General features: G+C 50.6%; 2 protein-coding genes across 3 annotated transcripts; one reads left to right on the forward strand and one right to left on the reverse strand.

Moving 5' to 3' along the window:
• Nucleotides 1–6,841: 6,841 nt before the first annotated feature.
• On the reverse strand, nt 6,842–16,024 carry KCTD2 (potassium channel tetramerization domain containing 2). The gene is made up of 6 exons (XM_082293978.1): nt 15,718–16,024; nt 14,232–14,340; nt 13,566–13,657; nt 12,821–12,916; nt 10,940–11,065; nt 6,842–10,230 (listed from the first exon to the last, which is right to left on the reverse strand). Exons 1-6 carry the CDS (start codon nt 15,973–15,975, stop codon nt 10,201–10,203), a joined length of 711 nt encoding a protein of 236 aa, XP_082150104.1. The 5' UTR covers nt 15,976–16,024; the 3' UTR covers nt 6,842–10,200.
• Nucleotides 16,025–16,079: 55 nt separating this feature from the next.
• ATP5PD (ATP synthase peripheral stalk subunit d) lies at nt 16,080–18,649 on the forward strand. 2 transcript variants are annotated; one of them, XM_082293906.1, is made up of 6 exons: nt 16,080–16,138; nt 16,550–16,679; nt 17,254–17,350; nt 17,841–17,912; nt 18,258–18,320; nt 18,447–18,649. In XM_082293906.1, the coding sequence occupies exons 2-6, from the start codon at nt 16,558–16,560 to the stop codon at nt 18,576–18,578; spliced, it is 486 nt and encodes a 161-aa protein (XP_082150032.1). In that variant the 5' UTR covers nt 16,080–16,138; nt 16,550–16,557; the 3' UTR covers nt 18,579–18,649. The 2 variants fall into 2 exon arrangements, with proteins under 2 accessions (XP_082150032.1, XP_082150033.1); XM_082293907.1 differs by lacking the exon at nt 16,080–16,138 and adding an exon at nt 16,235–16,259.
• Nucleotides 18,650–25,955: the final 7,306 nt, after the last annotated feature.

Here is a 25,955-nt window from a genome sequence, read left to right on the forward strand (position 1 = left end):
ATGTGGGTATAAGACAAGGTGAGAAGTGCCCCTTTTGGGATTAGGTTTAATGGCTATCAGCCAGTGCTGGGATAACACAGTTTAGCCTGGAGATGGGAAATGGGAGCTGAGGAGGCAGCTGGCACCAGAGCATGCACTGACAGCTCCCACTAGCCTGCAGGAATTCAGCAAGATGTGGCTTGTCCCTGCTCTTTATCCCGGTGGTAGATCTCTGGCTGTGGGTGACTGCAGATGGTTTGTGTGCATGCTGGTCCTTGCCCTCCTGACTGCTACCAGAGCCTGTGCTTTGTGTAGAAGTGTGGTGCCAAGAAGGACAGCATTCCCTGAGGCAATGGGGATCTGGAGATGAGTCTGAAGAGGATGTTGTGTAAACTCACGCTGGAGGTGTCTTTGGAAGCGGGTCTGGCTCATGCTGTGTGGCACTCTAACCTGCCACACTGCCCTGGCCTGCCCTGGGAGTGGGCAGAGGCATGGAGTATCTGAACACATGGAGGTCCTTGCTAGGAACCTGGCTGAGGTTGCTGAGGATATCTGGAAGCTGCTGGTGCTTTTCGTCCAGCAATTGCCTGCGTTTGTGAAGATGAGGAGAGGGGTGTGTTCCTGCGAAAATGAGGCTTTTCAAGAAATGAAGTTACCTTGTCATTAGGAATTAGGAAAATTCCTGCAGTAGGTGAGATGTGGCAGAGGAAAGGGGCAGTGGGATGCGATGCAGCTGTGGGTACAGTCAAACCCTGCTGCAGGGCATCTCTTTCACAGATTGACATTTTGAGCCTGAGCTGTGGCTGAAGGTTCCCTCTAACAAGCTCTTAATTATAATTATAATTGGCTTTTATTAATTAGGAATAAGGGACTCCGTGGGAGTGGGATCAAGAGAAGTGTTTCCTTGTGGCTGACTGCTGGGTCGATGGAGGAGGTTGTGGGGGGTTGAAGGTGCTCAGTCAGAAATTTTGGAGCATGGTTTTAAGGAAGCCAGCTGGTTTTTGGGCTTCAGCTATTCAGCTTGGCTTTTTGTCTCTCAGCAGATGCTCTGCCACCCCAGCCAGGCCCTGCTCAGATCTCCTGTCCAAGGAAGATGTCCTGCTTTGAGAAAGGTATAGGTGATGCTTAGCGGTCACAACAGGGTAGGAGAGAAGATCCAGCAACTTAGTGCTGACACTTAGGCTCTTCCTGCCCATATCCAGAGTGATCATAATGCTCAATTTTGTGGTTTCTGGAAGAGGAAAGGCAGGAGCTCGTTATCCCAGTGGGAAGTGCAGATCCCTGTGCACCTTAGGGTCATATTGTCGGGGGGGTATGGAAACAGCAAAATGTGGCTTTGACCCTGTGTTTCATGGGCAAATCCCCTTTGGTTTGGCAAATATGACCATCCCCTTCTTACTTTTTACATGTTTCTTTGTATTAACATTTTAGGGACATTAGATTGAGGATGACCATTTATTAAGTGTTTTCTATCCCTGTCTAATCTGCCTGCTTTTCTAAGATATCTTGAACTCAGTGCTCAGGTTAAAGGCCTGTCTCCTTGCTTGGTTGCCCAAATGGTTTTCCTCATTTTTAGCCACTGTCATTTGAATTCATCAGGATCACTGGTGCATGTTTTCCTGGCTGTGGTAAAGGACCCGCTGCCCAGACTGTCCTGAGCTCAAGGATTTTCTTGGTGACACAGAGACCAGTGGAGCTCTCAGCTCACTGAGGGACTGTTTCATGTGTCTCAAACTTGAGGACTCTCTGCACTTCAGACTGCTGATGGACTTGGGTCACATTCCTATCTGCTAAAGTCTGGGAAACACCTAGGAGAGCTCTAATAGGAAATATTGCCAGAAGGTCAATTATCTTTTGAGATAAGCCTTTGCTCATCTGTTACACCACAATCTGAAGGTAATTACTGGGGCATTGCAGCGCTTTGTTTACCGTGGTTTGGAGTAACCAATGTGTTTCTCCAGCCTGGGAAGCAAGAGGGTATGTGGTGGTTATTTACCCATGTGAAAGTTGGGTTAAACCTTCAATAACTGCCTCAAAACCAGATCTAGGTGGAAGGACATGGCCAAGGTCCTTGTTTCCCAAACAAGTTAGTAAACTGGGTTGAAAATATCTGCAGGCTTCCTGTCTGCAGACAGATCTGGCTTGATTACTTTGTTCCGGGTGAGGGTGGGCGGGTAAGTGACAAATTGACCTTTGCCAGTGTGTGAGAGCCTGAGGCAGAGCAGAACAGCGTGTGGAGGGGTTGTGCAAGATGCACGTATGGCTGTAGCAGGACCTCTGCACCTCTGGGTTTCACCCTCCCACATGTGCAGAGGGGAAATGCAGCCGCAGTTTCCACTGCATTTTGCTGGAGCCCCAGGCCAAGCAGTTGGATGCTGATAGGTGCCTGACACTGCTGAAACCCTTTCCTATCTTTAATGTCAATTACTGTTTCCTCTTTGTCCACAGACACAAGCAGGCAGGCCAGAAAAACAAATTAATTGTATTCCAGGCAAAACTGTTGGGCAAGGTGAGCTGCCAGCTGGGGTGACTAATGGGAATGTTGTGGGGAGGTGAGCACCAGCCCCAGGGAGTCAGGTGGGCCCTGGACACAGCCTGGGGGACAAGAGGGAGCCTGAGCCTCTCTTTCCAGAGGAGGATGTGGAATTGCTCCTTTCATGTGCTTTCCAATGTAGAAAAGTCTGATGATGGGGTTTTCAAGTCCCTCTCTCATAGCTTGGTGCATGCACTACCTACTGACTTTGCCCTGGCTATCAGAAAATCTGTGATGTTTTGTTAATCATCTTTCCCCCAAGCACTTGGCAAAGCCACCTGGAGAACTTTTTCCCCCTACTTCTCTCTGGGGGTAGGAGGGTGTTGCAGTGGGAATACTGCAACATGCATGCATCAAACCAGGAGTCCCGTGGAAAGGAAATATCTATGGACAGACAGATTCTTGGTAGCTGTTTCAGAGATGTTTATTTCTCCAGCCGCATGGTCGGGGCTGTGCCCAGGAACTGTTCCAGTCACCGGGCCAAGGGTCCTTCTGCCCGCGCAGGGAACACAAACCAACCCATGGGAACGAGGCTGAGCAGGGGCAGGGAAACCCCGTGTCTGTGCCCTCAGGGCCCCTCTGCCGGGGCTCCATGGCAGGGGAGGGACCCCAACACCTCACCCGTTTTATTTTAATAAAAGGAGAATGAAAACAACTGGATAAACATAACAAGAACAGTTTCAAGACAAAACAAGCCACCCTCCTGAGTCTTTAAATGTCCAATCACATTCTGTGGAACATCTTAGGGCTGACAGAAGGGAGACAGAACTCTCTGAGCATGCTTTGTGGGGAAACTGAGGCAGGAGAGGGTTTAACTCCTTCCCTCCCCCTTTTCATCCCCCACTCGGCATTGGAAAGGGATTTTTGGGGAAACAATTCGCAAAAGCATGGTTTTGTGAGGGAAACCATGGATAAAAAAAGGGATTAGGAATACACTGGGGGTAATAGGACATAGGGTAAAAGGGAAAGGTGGGATTAGGAAAGGGAGACTGTAGGGGGGGCTTACAATGGACATATTGTCTAACATGACTACGATTTTTTGCATATATACTGCCTTTTACAGGAACACCATCAGGCCCAGTGACCTGCGATGCTTGTAACCCTTTTCTACCTCGTATAATTTTGAATTCCACGACTTCTCCATCTCCCAAGCTTGGGATGCATTTTTCAGGGTTATTCTTTTTAATAGCAGTTCTATGCACGAATATGTCTTGCTGGTTGTCACACCTTGTTATAAAACCATAATTTTGCTTAACATTATACCATTTTACTATCCCTAAGATCTTAGTTACTATGATCTTTTCCTTTTTCCGAGTGGCTGCTGTTTTCTGTCTCGCTGCGTCTTTGCTCTCTCTTTCGGTCGCTCCCGTGTTGGAATTGTCGGAGCTGCTGGTGCCTGTGCGCTCCTCCCGGGGTCGCGTTCGGGGCTGCGCGGGCCGGGCCGGGCCGCGCCGCTCAGTTCTCCGTGCGTCGCCTCCTCTGGTCGCAGCTTCGCTGCCGATGCCTGGCGCTGCACCCACGTCTCGGCCGGGCCCCCGAGCAACGACTCCCCCACGCCCTGCTCCAGCGCGTGTTTCGGCTGGGCGCGGCTCCGTTCCACCGCCATCGCCGCCCGCGCGCTGCCCCTCTCGGTCGGGCGTTCCCAGGGCTCGCTCCACCACGCGCTGTGTGGGGCCGTGCGGGCACCGCCGGGTCCCGCCGCTCCCGCCGCGCCTCGCTCCGCCACCGACACCGCGGCTCGCTTGGCTCCGCCCGCACGCGGGAACTGCCTCGCTGCTGCTCGCAGAGCACTCGGTGCACGTGGCCTGGGCCGCACGGTCCCTGCGCCAGGCTTCCCTTCGCCAGGACACAGCTGACATTGCTCAACAGTCTCAGTAATTAAATAATATTCACGAAAATATTCTTCCATCGGCATATATTTTGACTCCAATATTAACTGTGTCCAAACGGTTTTCCAAAAGCCCTTGGTAAGAATTAAATCCCAAGAAACATAGAAAAAGTTCTTAAACAACCATGCCAGGAAGTGTTTCAGTTCTTTTTGTGCTTGAATCAAGCTAAAATTTACAAATCGTTGTTCAAGAATCATTTTAAGTTTAAGATAAATGTCCATATGCGGCTCTGAGAGCCAAGAGTCTTCCCACGGTTCCTCCATAGTTTAGATATGGAATAGCAAAGCAAAACCAAGAAGAGGAATCCAAAGTTTCCAGGGTTTACTCACACAAATCAGTTGCTTAGGGATCGGGGATCGTTCTGCCCGCATTCTCCACCATTATGTTGCAGTGGGGATACTGCAACATGCATATATCAAACCAGGAGTCCCGTGGAAAGGAAATATATATGGACAGACAGATTCTTGATGGCTGTTTCAGAGATGTTTATTTCCCCAGCCGCATGGCCGGGGCCGTGCCCAGGAACTGTTCCAGTCACCGGGCCAAGGGTCCTTCTGCCCGCGCAGGGAACACAAACCAACCAACGGGAACGAGGCTGAGCAGGGGCAGGGAAACCCCGTGTCTGTGCCCTCAGGGCCCCTCTGCCGGGGCTCCATGGCGGGGGAGGGACCCCAACAGGAGGGATCAAGTCCTGCTATGGGCAGGTACTAAATCCCTTGGGTGTTTTTGTGGTGCCATTCACCTCCTGCCTTGGTGGTGGCACAGCCCCATGGACAGAGCCCCTCGCTCACAGGAGCTCACTCACAGAGCCTCGCATCACAGGGGATGTCCCTTCACTGGGTATCCCACATCTTCTTGGGGCAATAGCATTTGGAGGTAGCCTGGGGTGCTCTGACCAACTCAGACAAGAGTCAGGGCCGTAACCCTCTGCTGAGGCCAGTTCTGCTGCAAACCATCCCTCTTTCATTCTCTGCTGCTGCAGCAGCTCTAGAGCAGCCTGGGTTTGGTAACAGCGAGAGCTGAGCTTTGGGCTAGCTCCTGGCAGCAGCAGGACCAGCACATTAAGAGCTGGTGTACAGGGTTCATTTTTATTTTGGCTAAGTTAACACACACTGCCAATCCCACACAACCTCTCGTCGCTTGGTAATGCTGAGGCATCACCTGTTTCCTGCAGCAAGTAAATAAATAAATTTTTAAAGGAGTTAATGGATTGCACAGCCTTGGATGGGAAAGTGAGGGATGGTGCAAAGACCTGGCAGCTCCAGCTTGCGGTTTCCGTAGGAACCACTGAGTGATGCTTGTGTCTCCTGCATGGTGACGTGTTAGAGGAACCGCCTGCCTGACAGACCTGGAGCTGCTTAAAGGTCCTGCACAAAGGCTTTTCCAGCTGATGTGGCCTTATAGGACAGCCCTAAGGTGGGGTTGCAGGGAGGTTATGGCATTATGGGAATTGCTGGCTGTAACCTGAATTCCTGCTGACAAGCCCTCCCTGTGAACAAATACGTGTGTGGTGTCAGCAGTGCCAGCCCTGCAGTTTCCACCTCTGCCCAAGACTCTGCTGGCACTTGAAGTGTGGCTTTGCTTTGGGCAAATTCACTGGCAGTGCAGACCTCAAGTCAGGTTTAGGACAGAGAGATGGGTCAAGAGGTTTGAAAATACTGTCTTAAATCAACTCATGCTATGTGGTGACTTGGCTCAGCCATGGTTTCTGGTGAGCTCCCTGTGTACAGAGTCTCCTCCTCTTCCACTGTGCTGGTGTTAAACCCTGGTTTGGGGATGTGTCAGCCCATCCCTGCTCTGTGGCTTTGAGGGTTGGGTGGCAGTGAGGATGGAGACAGGCAGCTTTCAGAGCACCCAGAGGAGGCAACAGCCACTTGGAATCAAAAGCAGGATTAAATCAATCCAGGATTTCCCATTCTTCACTTGTGTCCTTGCTCCTCCTTTTCACTGTTTGGCCTGAATTGCCAACTTCTGGCAGCACCAAAGCTGCAACAGTCAAGACCCTTCTTCTGTGTGGTCGTGTCAAGCAGGGGTTTAGCAAGTGACAGCTGACAAAAAAAACCCTCTTCCTTTTTTTAGCTACTTACATTTAGTGGTTGTATTAATGTTCTGCTTGCTTGTAGTTGTCAGTGGAAATGGTTAAGATAAATGTGGAATTTGAGATTATTTTATAGAAGAAAACAGAAACAAGCTTCAGTTGTACCTTTATCCTGGAAAGCAGCCTAGGACTCCAGAATCTCATTAGATTCTCCTTTTAGCAAATGATTGTTATAAATGAAATGAAGCCAGAAGCAAGTGCCCAATCTGCACATTTCTTCCCCCATAATGCAGTATCTGTGTGGTGCAGGGAAAGCAGCAGGCTGCACACCACCCTTCCAACTTTTCAAACCCATTTCAGAATCTTTATTGGGAAAAAAAAAATTAATCACAGCATCTCAACTGTTATTCAAACACATTTAATAAACAAAGAGAAACAGTAGCAAAGGGCACTGACATGTGACAAACTGTACAAAACCTCCGGGTAGGAGCCCATGGCCCGGCTGCTCCGGCCCCCACCCTACAGCCAACCAGGCCCCCTTCGCCTCAGCCCACTCAGTCACCCCTGAGAAAAATCAGTTTTTAAAAATGTGCAGAAACAAAGACACTTCAAGAGGTTATTTCCAGTCTTGCCATAATGGAACAATTTAGGCCACTGGGAAAGTTTTTTAAAAAAACCAAAGTGTCATACGCTCCATTCCCAGGATTAATGCTTTAAAGAGAACCTTCCCAAGAGGCACAAGCACTCTTGGACAGCCAGTAGATCTACCCCTGCTCTCCTACTCTACTCACCACAACATGCTACACTTTTTTAGAGAGGATGGGACACGTTTCATCCTAATTCAGCACTAATTTTGATATAGTTGTGACTGAGTGAAAGGCAATGGAAGGAAAAGCCCTGTTTGAGCACAGAAGGGATGCAACTGGTGCACAATGCTGAGACCAGCCCTGTCTCAGGCTAAAGGTGACCTAGCACAGTCAGGGAAGGAGGAATCCTTCACTGGGAATGTACTTGCTCTGGATGGACTTCATGCCTGGTCCTAAATATCACCCAAAAGCTTGAGCATCCAGTACCAATGATTAGTTTTCTACCACGCACTTCTGTGGAACTTCAAAGGACCCTGCAATGGAACCCAAAGAGCCTGTGGTCCTCTGGCACCTCCTCACTGCCAAAAGCAGCACAGAAGGGAAAACCAAGACGCAACTCTGATCTTTCTTGTGCTCATCAGTTAAACAGCTCTGCCATTCACCTCCTCATGGTCACTTTTAGGTGCTCTGTGGCTCCAAGGGGAGAGCAATGGCATCAGTGCATCAGGCAACCCTCCAGTGGGCTTCACCATGTGTGGCGTTTTTGGTGACACAAAAAAGCTAGGGAGGTGTTTGTTATTCTTATCTACTTGAGCTGTACTGGACAGAAAGTCTCCCTCTGCAGCCAGCGTTGCTTTGAGCTCCATGGTTGAACGAGGTGCTCAGCTGGCATCAATGTGACAAACACAGCCTGACCAGTTCCTGTTGCCTTTAGTTTGGTATTTCTTGACCAGTTCCCAGAAACTCCCTCCTCTGAGGAAGGTGAATAAGACAAATGAGAATGTGAAAGGGCTTTTTACGCTGCTAACTTGCATACATGTGCTTCTTGATTTCTTAGCTGTGAGCACAGACAGTGACTGAGGCTACAGGATACGGACAGAGGAGGGAGATCTGTACACATCACAGTGTTGTTCAGGCCCAGCCAAGGTGTGTGGTCTGATCACACCAACACCAGCTCACCATGGTATAAACAGGGCAGACAGAGGGAAGCAGAGCTGGGTTTTTCAGTGCGATGGAAAGCCAGCTGTGATTCAACAGCCTGTCACTGACACAACGTGAATTCAAAGACATTTGGCACAGTCTGTTGTTACCAGGACTAATCTAGCCCAGACATTAACCAGTCTGTCTTAAGAATGAGGCAAAGGCTCCACCGGAGGAGGTACACTGGCAAAGCAGGATGGGGAGGACAGGCAAGAGGACGTGAAAAGGACTGCAGAGAGGCAGAGCACAGTGGTGCCACTCAGTGTCTTTGCTGCACGTCTTGGTCACTGAACTGGTTGTTGGACTGTTGGTAGGACCCTCTCAGCAACAAGTGGTTAAGATGGGAAACCTGCCTAATTCTATGTCAAAACTTTAAGCAGAACATGGGTAGCTGAAGCCCTCCAGAAAGGAGCCCAACTCCTCAGTCCAGGTGAGGAATTTTCTGGTAGCTTATTGAGAAACATCTGCTCTGAGCTTTTCAGTGTCTGAATTCCAGCATCTCTGAAGCTTTGCTGTAATGTCAGTTTGGGACTTGACTGAAAATGACCCAAGTGCCAGGACACTCGGGCTACAAAGAACAAAGCCAGGATGAAAGGGGAAAAACATGCAGCAAATTCCTATGAAATTCCATTTACCAGACTAGGAGGGACATGCCCTTGGTTAGGGGTGGCACAGAGTAACAGAGGGGAACCAGTGACTGCAGTTTGGCTAAGATTAGAATTCAAGAGAGGCACAAACGAACATTTTGCACATCCATCCAAGGCATTCCAAAAAAAAAAACAAAAAAAGGAAAGAAAAGTCACAAAAGTTGACACATCACTTTGGACAAGAAACATTACAACAGTTTGGCAACTTTTCACCAAACCCCCCCCCCCCCCCCCACCCCAGCTCCGTGATGTCCCTCTGTAATTTGAGGTGATCTCTTAAAGGTGGGGACATGAGGGGGTTGCAGGTAAATCACTGTGTGTAAATAGGGGATCTCCTCCGCAAAGGATCTCGTGGGGTCAGGCAAACCTACCTGCTTGGTACAGTACAAAAGAAATTCTGCCTGGAGCCCTCCCTGGTGAGGGAAGGAGACAGAGCCCACACTGCTGGAGACAAACAAGGCAAAGCTGAACTTGGCAGCAGCAAGTCCCTAAACCTTGTGACTTTGCACCAGGCTACGATATGGCCATGGCAGGGTACTGGACAGGAAGATGTCACCACTCTTCCTCTGTGGAGAAGTGTGAAGGACAGGACTATCACTCTATCACTATTTTGGGTGAACACAGGCCTCTTTGTTTATGCATGCAAAGTAATGGGCTTTGGAAAATACCAGGAGCCCATGTGTAATAGTGTTAACAGTGAGACCTGTGTCAGATGGATACACAACTCCCCTCCCCTCAGATCTAAACTCAGCTCTTAGGAATTGAACAAGGAACAAATAGAAAGCAAGGATGGAAAAGGTTTGTGTGGGTTTTTTAGGAGTGGTTGTTTTGTTCCTCCTTTTAAAGCCCTGTTCTTTGGACTGGGGGGGAAGGGGGGAGCATTGCAAGGTTGCTGCGCTTTTTTGGTGGCAGACCTGGGTGCAAGAAATGGCACAGCTCAAATACAGACCTTCCCACCCACAGCAGCCTGTGGAAGGTGGGATTGATTACAAGGGCCTGAGGACCTGAGTAACCTTCACAAAGGTTCCAACTGGGAATCCGGCCCAGCCATTGCTGGAAAAATTCAATACAGCGCTGGCCAAGAAAATAAAACAAATACTTGTGGAAAGGACTATCCAAATGGAAGAGTCTTTTCCTTCCTCGGTTTCCAGGGTAAGAGAAAAGCCTTTGGTTATGACCAGAATTATTTGCCATTGGCAGGACAGGCTCGGCTTTGCTTTGCATTAGCTTGGTTACTGTACAAGGGCCGGGTTGCTCTGCGGAGAGATGCTCTTCCCAGCTGGACTGCCCTGTGACATCTGGGAGTTTAATGGAGTGGACACTTGAATTACATCCGGGATCCTCGTTCCTGAAGAATCTGAAACAGAAGAGACCTTCTGTGAAAACCTCTGACAAGTTTAAATGCAAAAGTTCCTGTTCAGGGTCCTTGTTTTTTGCAGAGAAAGGAAACACAGACTAATGTGAGATCAGCTTGCAGGCTTTTATGCCACCACAACAACTGACAGGCTGGTTAAGGGTGAGTGAGCCCCTTCTCTAGAAATACTGCTCAGCTGCTTGCCAGGAGGTAAGGATGTTGCCTTTTGTTTCTATTCTGGGGAAAAAAAAAAAGGTGGATTCATAAATGGTTTGGTTCAGAAGGCACCTTAAAGCTTATCTTGTTCAACCCCTCTGCCATGGGCAGGGACACCTTCCACTAGACCAAGTTGCTCAGAGCCCCATCCAACCTGGCCTTGAACACTTCCAGGGATGGGGATGGTTGAAAGAGAACAAAAATCTTGTTTCTCCCTGCAACATCCTTCAACCACAAAACCTGACTAACCTCAAAGGTCCTTGCTACTCTGTTCTCCTTCTTCAAGTTACTCTTTCCTTTAGTATTTTGGTCTCAATTTGAAGTGCACAAAGAGCTTTAGCTCTTGTCCTACAGTAAAACAAGAAATCCTCCAAGAAGGGATGATAGAGAAGGCAATGGGAAAGCTGATCAACAAAACTGCTGCAGCAGCTTGGTGCAGGGAAGGTTTTTCTTTCCTAGGGGAATTCAAATTGATACATCTAGGCAAGTGCCTTACCTTGGCCTTCTCGCTTGGCTCCTTGACAATGCCATTTGTAGAATTGTTGAGCTCCCTGGACACAACACAGAGGAATTCTGCCTGGTCTTCGTTTCCATAGTTATAGGAAGATCCAATGCTGATCAGCTGTGCAACAGGAGACAACCAAGGTAACTATCAAGAAGTCTTGATTTGATTCCTACAGTTGCTGTGAGATAGGACTGTCCCGGGAGATCTGTCCTGGACCCGAAGTGTCCCCTGCAGCCTCCAGTGTGCGTGTGTGTGTAAGGCACAGACACAGCCGAGCTCCACAGCCCTCTAGTGGCTGCTGGAGCCCCAGGAAGGAATTCCAGCCTGAAACTAATGCTGAACACAGCAGAACATTGCCCAGTTTCTGAGGGTGGAAAAAGGGAAAACAGATTGTGCAATATATAATATCCAGTTCACTCAGACGTGGGCAGGCACTGCAAATTGCCTGGTCCTTGCTGAACTCGGCTCCCAACCTGGCCTGTGACTGATGTGGAAATGGGAATTCTTTACCCCAGGCAGATGTTGGATTAACTGGGGACATGTGGCAAACAGACACTGTCCTTTATGTGGATGCTGCCAAGATGAAATCTGGTATCTGTGTAAACGGGATTATATTCTATTACTGTTGTGTTGAGGGGGTCTGGAGTCAATCCAAGAAATCCCATCTGTCTCATTTACCATTATTACATTAAAAGGAAAGTCCTGGACTGCAGAGCTAATTTGTCATTTACAACTCAGTTTTGCTTTCCAGAAAATAAATCCAAGTCATCTGAAGAAAGCATTGTGACTCTTATCAACTGTGTGTATCCAGGAAACCTTAATGTGCAGCATGCACCTTAACTTCCATGTCCTAATGGATTTTAGAAGAGCCAGCTCCATATTTATATATGATAGATTTGAAAACAAAGATTAGGAAAGATCTAAGGGTGCAGGTTCCCATGAAAGGCACTGCCTGTAGCCTCAAGGTTTTGGGGATGTAGATATGGATGTGTGAAAGGCAGATTCTGTGACCTGTTGGACAGCAAAACCTGGGAGTTGGAGAACTGCACTTCCATGGAGCAGTGAGTGGTTCTTGGTCACAAGATTTCACTATTTCCTCACAGGGGCAAGTTTTTGGCCGCCTCTCCACTCTGAGATAGTTTTCAGGCGTTACAGAACACATCCATAGGAACAAATGATGGGAATTGCTGTTCCTAATCCTCTGCCTCACTTTGTGTCAGCACATTTCCCACAGCATCCATTTGTACTGAAGCTGGACCAACTGGGAAGACACTGCTGTAAACCACAGAGCCCATTCTGTACTTTCTTAATATAACATAACACACAGGCCAGCTGGCTCCAGTTCTCCCTCCTCAGAAATAAGGGAACTGTGTTTGATCCCAGAAACCAAACCTGGAACTAATGCCATATGCAACTGCAGTGACACCCAGCCCTGGAACCAGCTGCACTGCAAAGACATCTGCACAAAGTTCTCATATCACTCAGTGCCTCTTTAGCAAATGCAGCAGTTGTGGCTTTGAGGTTCCAAGAAAGTCGTGCTGTTTCTTCATGACTCTGGTAATTTTCCTGGATACTGCTGGTGGATAGAACTGTTATACTGTGGCCTGGTGTATGTGAGGAAATGCAGGAGAAGGGAAGAACTGCTCTGGGATTTGACAAGGAGACAAGATGTCCTGAGAGAAAATGAAATCTCTCTGGCAGCTGGAGTGACTTCTGTTCTCCCCCATCAGTAACTGGACACAAGTGGATTGCTGCTCAGGTCAGGCTGCTTATTCAGAAGAGCAGAGCAGTGTGAAGTGCAACTCAACAGGAAACTCTGCTTATTTCATATCCAGCTTTTAAAGGAATTCTGCCATTCTTTGGTAATGGTACCTGTTCAAATTTCCATCCGTCGGACATGGTGGACACCATCTGTGTGAGCTCTTCCTCTTGGCACTGCAGCACTCTGTACACATGTTTCACAGGTCCCTGGAGCACAGAGAACAATTGTTGTAGTTTAGTAATTCCTGTCTAGTATCACTCTAGAAAATTAATAAGCCTCTCCTGCTCTTGTCTTAGGAAGTCAGAGCCCCACAGGCTTTCTAAGGGCTTTTTCATCCAACTGATTCCAAAACAGAACCATATGCCTGGCACTCTTGTCTTAAAAGCTTTCCAGGTGTCTAAGGTACAGTGACAGCAAAACTTCTTTAGCTTTCAAAGCCATTTGCTGCTTTTTGAAAATGTTTCTGAAATTGCATCTACTGGGTGTGCTGATACAAGCTGAGCATCAATGGGAAAAATGCCACAGAGAGACAAAGGGAAGACAATGGTTTAGAGAAGGAAGAGTTTGAGCTGTTCTTTACCAAAGCAGTATGTTTTGCTTTATAACCACCCATTTCTGCTCCTGGCCCCTCTCCTGTAAGTGCCCCTTGCCTTTCCCTGCAGTGCTGTGATGACTCAGTGGTCTGTGCTTTATAGAGCCACACTGGAGACTCGTTCCTAGCCACACCCTGCATCCACCTCCCAGCATTTATTCCCCTGTTACTGCTGAACCAAAGAAATGCTACTGCAAGGGTCTGCAGCCATGCCTGTCCTTTCTGTGGCACAGAACTGACTCCATAACCCAGAGGTGCATTACTTGAGAGGTTCTGTTCTCGTTGTCCCGTATCCGCTCCTTCACCAGCCGCACGAGGGACGCGATGTTGTAAAACTCAGCTTCTTCCAGCACCCCTGAGAGAGGAACCCAAAGTACAAATTCTGTTACTTTGCACAGGGTAGAATGAAGATGATTCTGCCACAAGGATGCAACACCTGCTCCTGACTCCAAATCTAGCCCAAATGTCAGAATTCCAAATGTGCCACCCACCTCCTGCTCCCAGGCTAGGAGAAAATGCCTGACTAGCTGTCACCTCCTTTTGTGACTTAAGAAGGTCTTTAAGAAAGATTGTTCCCCGTTCCCTGGGATTATCAGAAATCTCCAGGTACAGTGTCTATTTCTTCACCCAGCCCCATCAAGGGAAAGCCCTCAGAGCTGCCTGTTTGGGGAGAACCATGGTCTGTGAGGGGCAGATGGGCTGTAACAGACCTTGGGCTCAGCAGAACAGTGACAAGGTGTGCTGTGAGCTGCAGCCTCTGCTTTCGGGAAGACACAGAACCTGATGACTTAATCCCCGTTAATGAGCAATTAACAGTACTAACAGCACTCCTGGGAAACTTGCTCACACCCTCACACCAGTCTCTGATAAGGGCTCCTAGACGTGCTATCAAACAGCACTTACAGCATTTCCTGGTGTTCTTCTCTTACCTTCCTCTGCTAGCTCCTTGTTTATGATGAGCTTCCCGTGCCGGAGGTAGTTCAGTATTGGACCGAAGTACGTGGGGTCTCTGTCAATGAGATAGGCCCCTGTCTCATCCTGAGAACAAAACAGGCATGGTTCAGTGGTATAAGGGAAAAATAATTTCAATCTAACATAATCAATTGAAAAGTTTCTCTTTGATAACCTGGATTCATTTGCCTGTGGGAGGTGTACAAATGCCACATTTAAACCATTTTTGTTTTTCAGTATCTGATCCACAAACATTGCAACCCAGTAACACTGGCAGATGCCTTACATGAAGCACTTGTACACACAGTTTATGGACCTGGAAAAAAAAGCTGGGCTTAGGAGGGTTTTTTCACTGCAATAAGAATGAAAACCTGGCAGCTGTGTTCTGGTTAAGCCTGATCTCCAGACTAGTTTAACTAGGAGGCTCTGGAGGAAAATGGGATCTCCAGTTCTAACTAAGGGCACCTGACCTGAGCCAAAATAGTTCATTTTTTTTCCGCTTTCCACTACTGCAAACACACATTGCAGTGCTCCAGCCATCTGTCCAGCAATACAACAACTATTGGCATTAAATAACCAACAATTCACAGCCAAAAGCACCTCTTGAGCAGCTTTGAAGCACTGACAAACCCTCTGCAAAACTCTCACATCCCTCTCCTAATGACTTAAAAGCATTGTTTCTCCTGCCAATCGACTCTAAAGCAGTAAGAAACTGTGCAAACCCACTGTGAATATCTCCTCTCCTCACTGACACTGCTGACTGATATTTCGATCACAACCAGGATTTACCTTGTGATTAAACTCTGAATGGAGCAGCAACAGACCTGGCTAATTGTGGCTGACCCCCCCACAACACACTGACAACACCTTGTGCAGCCTATCCTTTGGAAAATCTGCTGTTGCAAGAATAATTGTCTGCAAAATCCTTATAATAAACTGCAGCGACTTCAAAACTGTCCAGCCATGCAAGGAATGTGCACCGTGATCTTTGTTGAAAGCGAAGTGAAACATATTAAAAAACCAAAACAACAACAAACACGCTCAGGGTGAGAAATTGTAACAATCCTGTCTCTAGGAGTTTCCTTCCCTGCTGTCACTGCTACGGCAAGGTGGGTTGCTCCTTGAGCGGAGTCTTGTCATCGTGGGAGGTGGAGGGATCAGAGCCTGCGGCATCTGGGTGTCCCAGGCACGAGGGCAGACCCCAACTCCCGTTCCTGGGGATGCCGCCACCTCCCCGGCCGCGGGACACGGGGGACAAGGCGATGATGTGTCAGAGTAACGCGCCCCTGCACCGTGGGAGATCGGCCCGTCCACACCCCGGGGCCGCACAGGAGGCTCGGGGCCACCGGCAGCCGGGGGTGTCAGCCCGCCCGTGGGACGGGTGCTGGTGGCACCGGCTGCCGTGGCGGCTCAGGGAGGGGCTGTCCCGCTGTGCGTGGGGGCCCGGCCCCGCCGCGGCCTCACCTTGTCGGAGCCGAGCTCGGGCCCGTCCTGGCAGCAGAGACGGCACAGGAAGGACTTGGGCTCCCGGCACAGCGTCTGCCGGGTGCTCACGAAGTACGTGCCGCCCACGTTCAGCCGCACCCACTTGGAGGCGGCGGCGGGCGGGGACAGCGCCCCGGCGGACCCCGCCGCCGCTCCGGCTGCGCGGGGGCTGGGCGGCCCCGGTGCCCCCCCGGGGCTCGGGCTGGGCGTGCGGCCCCTCGGCGGCCCCTCGGCCATGGCGGAGCCTCAGTGCCCGCCCGCCGCCATCGCCGCCCGCGCCGCTTCCGGCCCGCGCCGCTTCCGGGAGGATGACTTCCGGTGGGGACGCGTTCTGATTGGGCGACGGGAGCGGAGGGGGCGGAGCTTCCGGCGGCGGGGACGGCGGTGTCGGTCAGTGAAGGTGAGCGGGGGGCCGGGAGCGGGAGCGGGTCCGGAAAGGGGTCCCGGGGACGGAGAGCGGCCGGGGAGCCGGGAACGGGGATCTGGAATCCTGCGGCTGCGGGACAGAACAGGCTGGGGAGGTCCTCGGCGTTGGGAGGCTGGTGGGAGAGGACGGGAGCCAGCGCGAGGTCGCGGCGGGGCTCAGGAGCGGTCCCTGTGTCCCGATCCCGCCGTGTCCGCGTTCTCTCCGTGTCCCCGTCCCGTGTCCCCGTCCCGTGTCCCCGTCCCGTGTCCCCGTCCCGTGTCCCCGTCCCGTTCCGTGTCCCGCCCCATCCCGCCCCCTCGGTGCCGCGTTCCCGGCCGGAGCCGCCTCTCCGGCCCCGCTGCCCGGTCCCGCCGGCGCTGTGACCCACCGCTGTCTCCGGGCCAGGCGGCGCCATGGCGGGACGCAGAGCTGCCCTTAAGGCCGTGGACTGGGCGGCCTTCGCCGAGCGGGTGCCCCCGAACCAGCGAGCCATGTTCAACGCGCTGAAGACCCGCAGCGATGCGCTGACCACCCGGTGAGTGCCCGCCCGAGTGCCCGCCCCGCTCCGGCAGGGCCCGCTCAGCCCTCGCCCAGCCACCCAGCTGTGAGTGCTGGTGTCTGTCGCTGTCTGTGGTCCCGCAGGAGTGTCCTCACAGGTATTAAAGCAGGTCACCTTGAGGCAGCTGGTGGCTTTTTTTGGCAAATCACCTTTAGTTAATCTTCCCCAGAGTAAACCCCGTAGCTGCAGTTCTGTGAACGCACTTTGCTTTGGCACAAACTTTGTCACTCTGTTAAATGGTCTACAAATTCCTGTACAGTTCTCAAATCGTTTAGCATCCTCTGCCTGATACAAGTGCTGGCTGTTGCAGGAATGTTGCTGATTGATTGCCTGTGGCTCAGTGTTGTAAAACAGCCTCACCCTTCCTTGGGGGTGCACCCAGAGGGGCTGAGTGAAGCAGGGTGAGCTGCAGGCTGAGCTCTGCCTGTCTGTCCAGAGGAGTCTGTTCCAAGGCCAGAGGGATTTGTTTCAAACCTGAAAACACTTAAACACAGCAGGCTGTGCTGATGCTCAGGTTGCTGCTCATGTCTGCTGTGCTCCATCCCTTCAGGTTGGCTGCGCTGCCAGAGAAGCCCCCGGCCATCGACTGGGCTTTCTACAAAGCTAATGTTGCCAAAGCTGGAATGGTGGATGAGTTCCAGAAGAAGGTCAGTCTCTTTGCCAGCTGGGTATTGCTCTTTGGAGTTTAACTGGGAAATTGAGAGGAAAACACCAGGCTTGGCAGAGGAGGTTGATTGTGTCACTATGAAAATTTGCCTCCCAAGACTGGGGGTACCTGCTGAGCTCAGATGGGTCTGGGAGCTTTGTGTTGGGGGCAATAACTCTGTGATAGGGTAAGTCTGGGGTGTGGGACCTTCCTGCTTCCTTACAGTGCTGGAGGAATGGGTGGTGTTGTGTGTCCTGGGGGTGGTGGGCAGGACAGAGGAGATGGCTGGAAGCTCCTGGGTGAGCAAGTGCTGCTTGGGAGGGACAGGGGACAGCTGCACTGATCACTTTCAGCTCATTAACTTACATGGCTGTGAGCAAATCCTACGAAGAAAGGAGGGAATGCTCCCCTGCTGCTAGAGAAGATGACCTTGATGTGAAGGATTGTTTCAGTCAAACAAACCTTGCAAAAATTTGTCTTTCAATTTACAGTTCAGTGCACTAAAGGTTCCTGAGCCAGTGGATACAGAAACTGCCAAGATTGATGCCCAGGAGAAGGAAGCTGTAAGTGAACCATTCCCTACTGCTGGGGTTGTCCCTGCCTTCTGTGGGGATGGGAAGGAGTGAGAGGCAGGGGATGTTCTGGCTGTGCCCCTGCACGGGCAGCGCAGCCTGAGCCAGGGCACAGCTGTGCCCTTCACACTTGTCCCTGGCTTTCTGAGCAAGGGGATCCCTGCACAGGGAAGGGCTTGGCTGTTTGGGATCTGCTGGAGATTCCATCACTTACCCAGTGTAACAATGATGGATTTTAATGCCAATTTAAAGCGTGGAGGGGGGAGTGTGTGCAGGTTCACTCTGGGTCAGTGTCTTTATCATAACCACACTGCCCACATCCTCTGCTCTCCCCAGGCCAAGAGCACTGCTGAGTACATCCAGGCTTCCAAAGCCCGCATCGCCCAGTACGAGCAGCAGGTGAGGCTGGGCTTTGCTTAGGGAATGTTCTCTGGACCCCCCTGGCACACCCCTTGTTCTCCTGGGTGTGCTTTGCTCCTTCCTGCTGACCACTGACTTGTGATGTGTCTGTGCCTGCTTCCACAGCTCCAGAAGCTCAAGAACATGATTCCCTTTGAACAGATGACGTTTGAAGACTTGAGTGAAGCTTTCCCTGAAACCAAATTGGACAAGGAGAAGTATCCATATTGGCCCCACAAGCCAATTGCTGATCTGTAAACTGGTCTGGAAGCAGTTTAATGACTGTCAGACTCCATGATCTTATAAATAAAGAGCTTTCTCTCTCTGTGGCTTACGTCTTAGACATGAGTTCTGAGTAGTGTGGAGCAATACAGTAACTTGCAAACATCCCACTTTTCCTGGATTTGGTGTTTTCTACCCATGAGCTTGTTTTTGTAGCAAGGACCAACCTCCCAGCCTGACCTGCTGATGAAACTGAGCCCTGTGAAATGCAAATAAACCCCCTGTCCCTCTCTGTAAGCACAAGGTGCAGGGGATGGAGTTCTCCTGCCCTTGCAGGCAGGCAGTTGCTCAGAAGTTGAACATGTGAAGCCCTTTGAGAGGCTGGAGTGTGTGTGGCAGTGATTTGTGTGTGTCTGGAGTGTCTCAGGACTTCTACAGGCAGAAGTCTGGGGCTGTTTTCTGGGCTGGTTGTGATTGTTTAGGAGAAGCCAATTGCAAAAGTTGTTGAAGAAGTGTTGGTGTGTTGAGATACATATAAAAAAGGGGTTTTTTTTAGTTATTTTTAAAAATATTTAATTCTAGTGATCCTATTCTCTTCTCTGCCCTGGATTTCTGAATGCTGGAACTCACAGAAAGAGTAGTACAGACTTGCATTGTTTAATATAATAATCTGAGGTGTAATTCTTAAAAACCTTCCCTCAAGGTGGAGACTTCTCTAAGAGAAGGGAATCAACTCCCTTTTGCCTAGGTCATGTTTGAGGTCAGAATTACAGACACGTACAATGAAGGTGTCATCCCCAGATTTTACAGCTGTTTTATTCAAATACCTTAGTAGCCCCCAGAATACTTCAAGAACAGCTGTAGTTCTACTGAACCAGAGTACAAAGCACTATGCATACAGATCTCAGGTCCTGTGGCTTTGGATTTTATTTTAATTTTATTCAGGCAACTGAAACAAGTGCAGCTCTATGAGTTGAGCAGGAGCAAACTACAGCAGAGGGTCAGAAGCAACACGGAGAACAACTGAGCTGGCACTGGGCAGAGCTGATCTTCAGCTGCTCCATTTTACAGAAATCACAGTAAAAAAAAACAGGGACAGGAAGAGGTGGCTGTAGAGAAGCACCTTCTCCAGAACTGGCAGAAATGGGTCCAGCTCCTGCAGCTGCCAGAGGTGCTTGGTTGGCTGCCCTTGTCCCTGGGCCTTCCTGGGAGGGTGCAGCAGTTGGGGGCTCCCCTTGGCCAGGTTGCCTGGGGGTCTCTTGGGCAACTCGTGTGGGTCTGCAGAGGGCAAAGGGCAGTGCCACCACAGCTCACACTGCCTGGGGCACTGTTTGCCCTGAGGAAACCCACCCTGACTCCAACAAACATGCAGGAAAATGCCCCAAACCTGCTTTGTTAAAGGTGTTATGGGTTGTTTTACCTTGCTGGAAGCTTCTGAGGACCTTGTCCAAGCGCCGGGATTTGCGCTGCTGGTACAACAGGAAGAAGGTGTCTAACGCAGCCATGATCATGAGCAGGAAGGTGCCCAGGAAGAACACCACTGCAGAACAACAGGAAAACAGAGAAAGCTCTGGATAAGTGGCATTTTCTTATATTTCATTGCCTGGTGGGGAACAGGAAAAGTCCAACTCCAGCAAGCTGATCAAACTTAGCTGTTCACGACTTCAGTGTTTGTGAACGCGTCTGTAAACAACCAAAGACCTTCCTTAGGGCTGGTACCTGGGTGAAAATCAGGGTTTATTCGATAAAGGTGGGTACAGGTACCTATGATGGGTGGTTTGTTGGAAGAAGTTGGGAGGCTGTTGTTGAGAATCACAGCCAGCATGGAGCTGCCGAGGATGATGGCGATCTGGAAGTTGATTTTCTCCTCGAGAGAGCTGGGTCCAAACAACACAGCCATGTCCAGCAAGTACAGGGCACATGTTGGGAGGATCAGGTTCAGAATGTAGAGAGTCGGTCGTCTCTCCATGGAAATCTGTTGAAGAAGATGGGCAAAATTTAGATGAGCAGGAGATAACTCAGTGTGTTGGCAAATGCTGGTCCCCTAATGTAAAAGATCGTCTTGTTTTATACCGGGTTTTTTTGGTGCCAAATCAGTGCGATATAATATGGAAGTGCCACCATACCACATAGGTGACCAGAGAAAATCCTCTGTCATCCATCATTTCCGTGTATTCAATGATGCTCAGGTTGGTGAACTTCCATTCTCCATCAGTTAGGAAGAAACTCTGGCTGTCTTTCATCATCTCAGCTGGTGTCCGTCTTGTCTTCATGACAAAGTCTGTTACTGCTTGGGCAGGAGGCAGAGGGGGGAGGGAAATTGAAGGAAGAATTTAGGAATTTGTTAGTGGTCAGTTATTCCTCTCCCTTTCCCACACAGCTGAGGGTGTGCAGACAGGGAAGGGGAAGGTTTCACGCACTGCTCGGGTTTCTCAGCCCATGAGGGAAAAATTAAAGAGGCTTAGCTGGACCTCTGGGAATGTGGATCAGAGGGGAAACATTTGGTGAATTAGGACAGTTGTTCTTTGTGGATGGGACTCGGAAGATTTTGTGTCACCTCTGCTTATATTTCAGCCCTACCTGTTGGGATGAACTCTGACTGCAGTTTGAATCCTTGAAACTGTCCTGTTAATGGCTGGATTTGATGCCCTTGGAAATCTTTCCCAGCCTTAGCATTCTATGATTAATTTCCTCCCATTTCCATGGCTTTCAGGTGTGTTTAAAGATCAGTCCTGCAAAATTCTTTGTGAACAAGTAGCAGTTTTGCAGGAAGCCTCTTGTTTTGGGTCTCTCGGTTTGTAGAAACCGGTCCTGGGAGGGACTTGCCACAGAACATCCAGATTGTTCCAGAGATGTTGCTGGGAAATGTGCCAGGACAGAATGGCAGCATTTTAACTCATTTTCCCTGGTCTCACATGACCTCAACCCCACTGTGAGCGTGTGGTGCTGCTCAGGAGCCCAGGAGTTACCAGGGCCCATCTCATCTATTCCTCCTTCTCCAAATTCAGCCCAGAGGTGGTAAAGCCCAGCCTGCAGCTGTACCTGGGTAGAGGAATGAAGCTATAGTCAAGTTGCACATCTGGGTGTCAAAGGGGAACTTGAGGATTATCAAACTGCACGTCAGGGTGACCTGGAAGGGCCGGGTGGAGTTGAAGCTGCCGTTGTGCATGAGGACCATGTAATTCAGCTCCGGGTTTTGCCCGTTCACTCTGGAGGGAACAGAAGGGGAGAGTAACTGAGCCTGAGATGCTGCCTGTCCCATAAAACCAGGCTGTGGACACCCTGTTGGCTCTGAGCCACCACCCAGCCATGGGACACAGCAGGAGGAGAGGAAACCAGGGCTGGGAGAAGGGCTCATGAGTCCTTTGGGACCAGGATTTGCTGTAGCTCCGCACCTCCTGAGCACCTCCTGCCTCTCTGCCCTCTGCTTCCTGCCCTCACCAGGGCAGGGGCTCACTCCTGACTCTGCCTCCCACTCCTTTCTCCCTCTGGAGAGCTGGTGGAGGTGCCCATCTCTCTGTCAGACTCTCAATACCTTTCCATACACTACTAAAGGTCACTTTATTCCACAGCAGTGCTGGTTTCTGCTGCTTCCTCAGCTTTAGCTACAGCCCAGATGGGATATTTCAGGAGCTGTTACAGTATTACAGAGCCACTAAGTGCTTTGTATAAACTGTGGTCACCAATAATCTAAATGAGGAGGCTCTCAGTTACAGAGAGCTCAAGGGAACAACTTTTAGCTGTCTGAGTTTATCCCATTTCCTACAATAAAACCAACAGTTTGCATCCATTGGATTTCTCTTAAGCCAGTGCATAAAAATGAAAGGGGAACCTACCGCTCTAAGATGAAGATGGGGGGAGACCAATACGTATCCATGGGCAGGACAATTTCGGAAATGTTACAGAAATCCCGTGGGTCCCAGGTTGCAAAAGGGTTTTTCCATTCCTGAGGGAAGAAGTTGCCGGAGAGAGATGAGCTCTGGGCTGGGCACCAGGCATTGTGTTGAGCAAGAGGAGAGAAATGCTCTTGAGGGACCTACCAGGTTCAGGACAAAGTAAAAACTGACTGTCTGGAGCTTTTCCACCTGGAGAAACAAAGATATTTAGCTGATTTTCTTAGATGTATCCAGGGCATCCAGTGCAGAACCCAGAAGCTCTTTCCTGAGCACAGATTGCAGGAACTTGGCTGGGGAGGAGAGCTCATGGCTCTTGGTCCTACAGCTGAAGAGTGGGAGCACACGGTCCGAGGAAAAACTAACAGATTGTTGTTAACATTTCCATGGCAGTGTCCTGGAAATGCACGGCCCAGTTCAGGCACTCTGCAGGGTTTTTGGAGCCTTCTACAAAGGCTGCTCATCTGGATGCAACTTCTGGAAGGAGTGGGAGAAAATACTCCAGATCTTCCAAAAGTGCTTTCAAACAGCAGAAAGCTGAAGTGGAAGGGGCTGATTCTCACCCCTGTGGCCTTGCTGGCAGAAGACTTAAATTAAACCCTAGCCTAGTAATAGCCCAGTTTCCTGTTGTAAAGACTCATTTTGAGTGCTTACCACAGAGAGAATTGCCACCAGGAAGAAATCCATCTTCACTTCCACAGGCTCCTTTAGGTTTGTCTTGGGCAGAATGTACGTGTGCAGCTTGTCGTGAGAGGAGATGTTCAGGTAGTCAACAATGTCATAGTAGGTACAGAGGTACTTTGGAGCAGCCCCTGCTAGAAAGAGAATTCCACTTGAAACACAAGAACATCAGGTAAGACCTCACCCTGTGAGAGATGCCCCAAAAGAGAAGGGGTGTGGAGCTGTGGATGTGAGAAACATCATTAACACACAAACATTCCTTCTCACACAGATGAGAACAGAATTCCTTGAAGGTTTTCTATCCCCCTTGCACTTACCTGTCCCAAGAGAAAAGGTGAGGATGGCTACAAAAACTCTCTCCATCATCTCCTGCTTCCAAATTAGGAGGAGGATGGTACTGTGTGTCTTATGAACGGGTCCAGGACACGTCATTTGTTATGTAGAAGTTGATTTGATATTTATTAATGAGGGATGGATTTTTGTAAACAGACATTTTATCTGTTGGAAGGAAGAATTTGCTAATGGTTTGATGCACTCAGCCAGCTCTTGGGAGCAGCCTTTAGTGTGGTCAAGGAAAAGTAAGTCATTAAAAAAAAAATCCAACCATTTGAGGGAGAGGAAAAGAAAGGGCCCATTCCCACAAAGAAAAGGCAAAGAGCCAGAGCTACTCAGTAGCAAATTTGGTCTCATTTATAGGGCTGCGAGTTTGCTGCAACCCCACTGAAATGGATCAGGAATTAGTGCCTGTGTGACTCAGGGCTGTGGGGGAGGCTGCTCTCTTTTGAGCCCAGTCCTGCTCCCCCGCAGACCACACCGTGTCCTCATTTCCCACTGAGCCTTCCATGCACCCATGGATTTTCTGGTTCTGCCTCCTTGCTGGTCTCCCATGCTCCCGATGTTCTTTTCCAAGTCCTCACAGTTAAGATGAAAGGCTCAGAGACTTCTAGGTTTCTTATCTGTCTGTGTTTTCCTCTGCCTTCCTCTCCATCTCTGCCTTTTTTTTCTGCTGTTACCCCAGTGATCCCTGTGAGTCCCTCCCAACCCAGGATATTCCAGGATTCTGTGATTCTATGAATGGCTCCAGGGCAGCAATTGCAGTCAGCAAGTCCCAAGCTTGATTCCCCCTCTGGCAGCAAAAATCCCCACGGCAGCAGACGGTCCTTCCCCAGCTGTGTCTCCTTCCATCCCCCCTGTCCCCACGGACTCCCGTGTCCCATTGCCATCCCTCCTGTCCCCCGCGGACCCCCGTGTTCCCCAGAGACTTCTGTGTCCCCCACAGACCCCCCTGTCCCCCGCGGACCCCCGCGTCCCCCCCGTCCCCGTGTTCCCGGCGCGGCCGCTGCCCGGCGGCTCCGGGGGTACCCGGGAGGGGCGGGGGGCGATGCCGGGGGTTGCCAGCATCACTAGGGGGGCTGCAACGCAGCGACCGCGTGGCCTAATGGATAAGGCGTCTGACTTCGGATCAGAAGATTGAGGGTTCGAGTCCCTTCGTGGTCGGCCTTTTTTTCCCGCCCCTCCCGCCTTTAAAATCATCTTTTCCCCTTTCTCCCCTCGCATCTCTGCCCCTCCGGGGGGGTGCAGGGAAAACGCGAGCCCGGACTGGGTCCCGGCGCTGCCGGTGCGGCCCCGGCCCCAGCCCCGGCCCCGTCTCGGGTGGTCCCGGGACGCCCCCACGGGGTCGGGGCCGTTCCCGCGGGCCGGGGCGCGCGTCCTGCGCAGCCCCAGTGGCCTAATGGATAAGGCACTGGCCTCCTAAGCCAGGGATTGTGGGTTCGAGTCCCATCTGGGGTGAGCGTCCCTCTTTTGCCTCGGCTCAGCCCCGTTTCCATGCTCTTTCTCCCCGTTTCAGTGCTTCCGGGCCCTCTCCTCCTTCTCCTTCTCCTTCTCCTTCTCCTTCTCCTTCTCCTTCTCCTTCTCCTTCTCCTTCTCCTTCTCCTTCTCCTTCTCCTTCTCCTTCTCCTTCTCCTTCTCCTTCTCCTTCTCCTTCTCCTTCTCCTTCTCCTTCTCCTTCTCCTTCCCCTTCCCCTTCCCCTTCCCCTCCTCCTCCTCCTCCTCCTCCTCCGAGTTTAGCAGTGCTCTCACCTCCACTTTCCAGCTGTATCTCCTCAGGGGCTGATGTGCTGGCAGAATCCAGAAGTGTGGACAAACCAGCACACCTGTCTGAGCGTGGCACTGGAGACAGAACCTGATGAGGGGAAGACCAAAGCAGGAGGTTGGGGTGGTCCATGATGTGTTTTGGGACAGCGAGGTCCCCATGGCAGCTCCAGGCTCTCTCCCTGTGCCAAGAGCCACTGATGACAGATGTGTCTGTCTGCTCCCGGCCAGTGGTCCCTGTTTAGTTTTCATGGAAAAGAGAAACAACGAGGAGCAGCTATAAACTGCCCCAGGCTTACGTGCAAAGGTGGATGTTTTGTCCGGCAAGGTGTGTGGTCCCAGGGCTCAGGTGAGGCTGTGATCAAGGGGGTAACAACCAGCTTTGCTTTGGGACCTGTGGATGAGAGGAGAGGTGTTAATGAAAAGCTGATTTTTGGAGGGATGTTAGTGAAAGCATGGCCAGGTCACAGACATCCTTCAAGTTGTCCCAGAAGGTGCTGAAGCAGAGCAGCTGCAGTTGTTTAATTATCTTCGTCTGGGCAGAGCTGGGTTTTTCTAGGGTCAGGGCTGAGCAGGGAATTTCAGCTGCATTTTTCCCCCCTCTGGGTGCTCCCTGTATCATCAGCTGCATCCGAGCCCCAACAAGAAGCCCGTTAATGCTGGTTCATGTCTACCTTGCATGGGGGACCTCTTCCCAGAGCAGGGCAAGCTGATGGGCAGGAAGCTTTACTCCACCAGAAACCAC

The sequence above is a fragment of the Coloeus monedula genome, assembly GCF_965178545.1.
Source record: "Coloeus monedula genome assembly, chromosome: 19".
Lineage (NCBI taxonomy): Eukaryota > Metazoa > Chordata > Aves > Passeriformes > Corvidae > Coloeus > Coloeus monedula.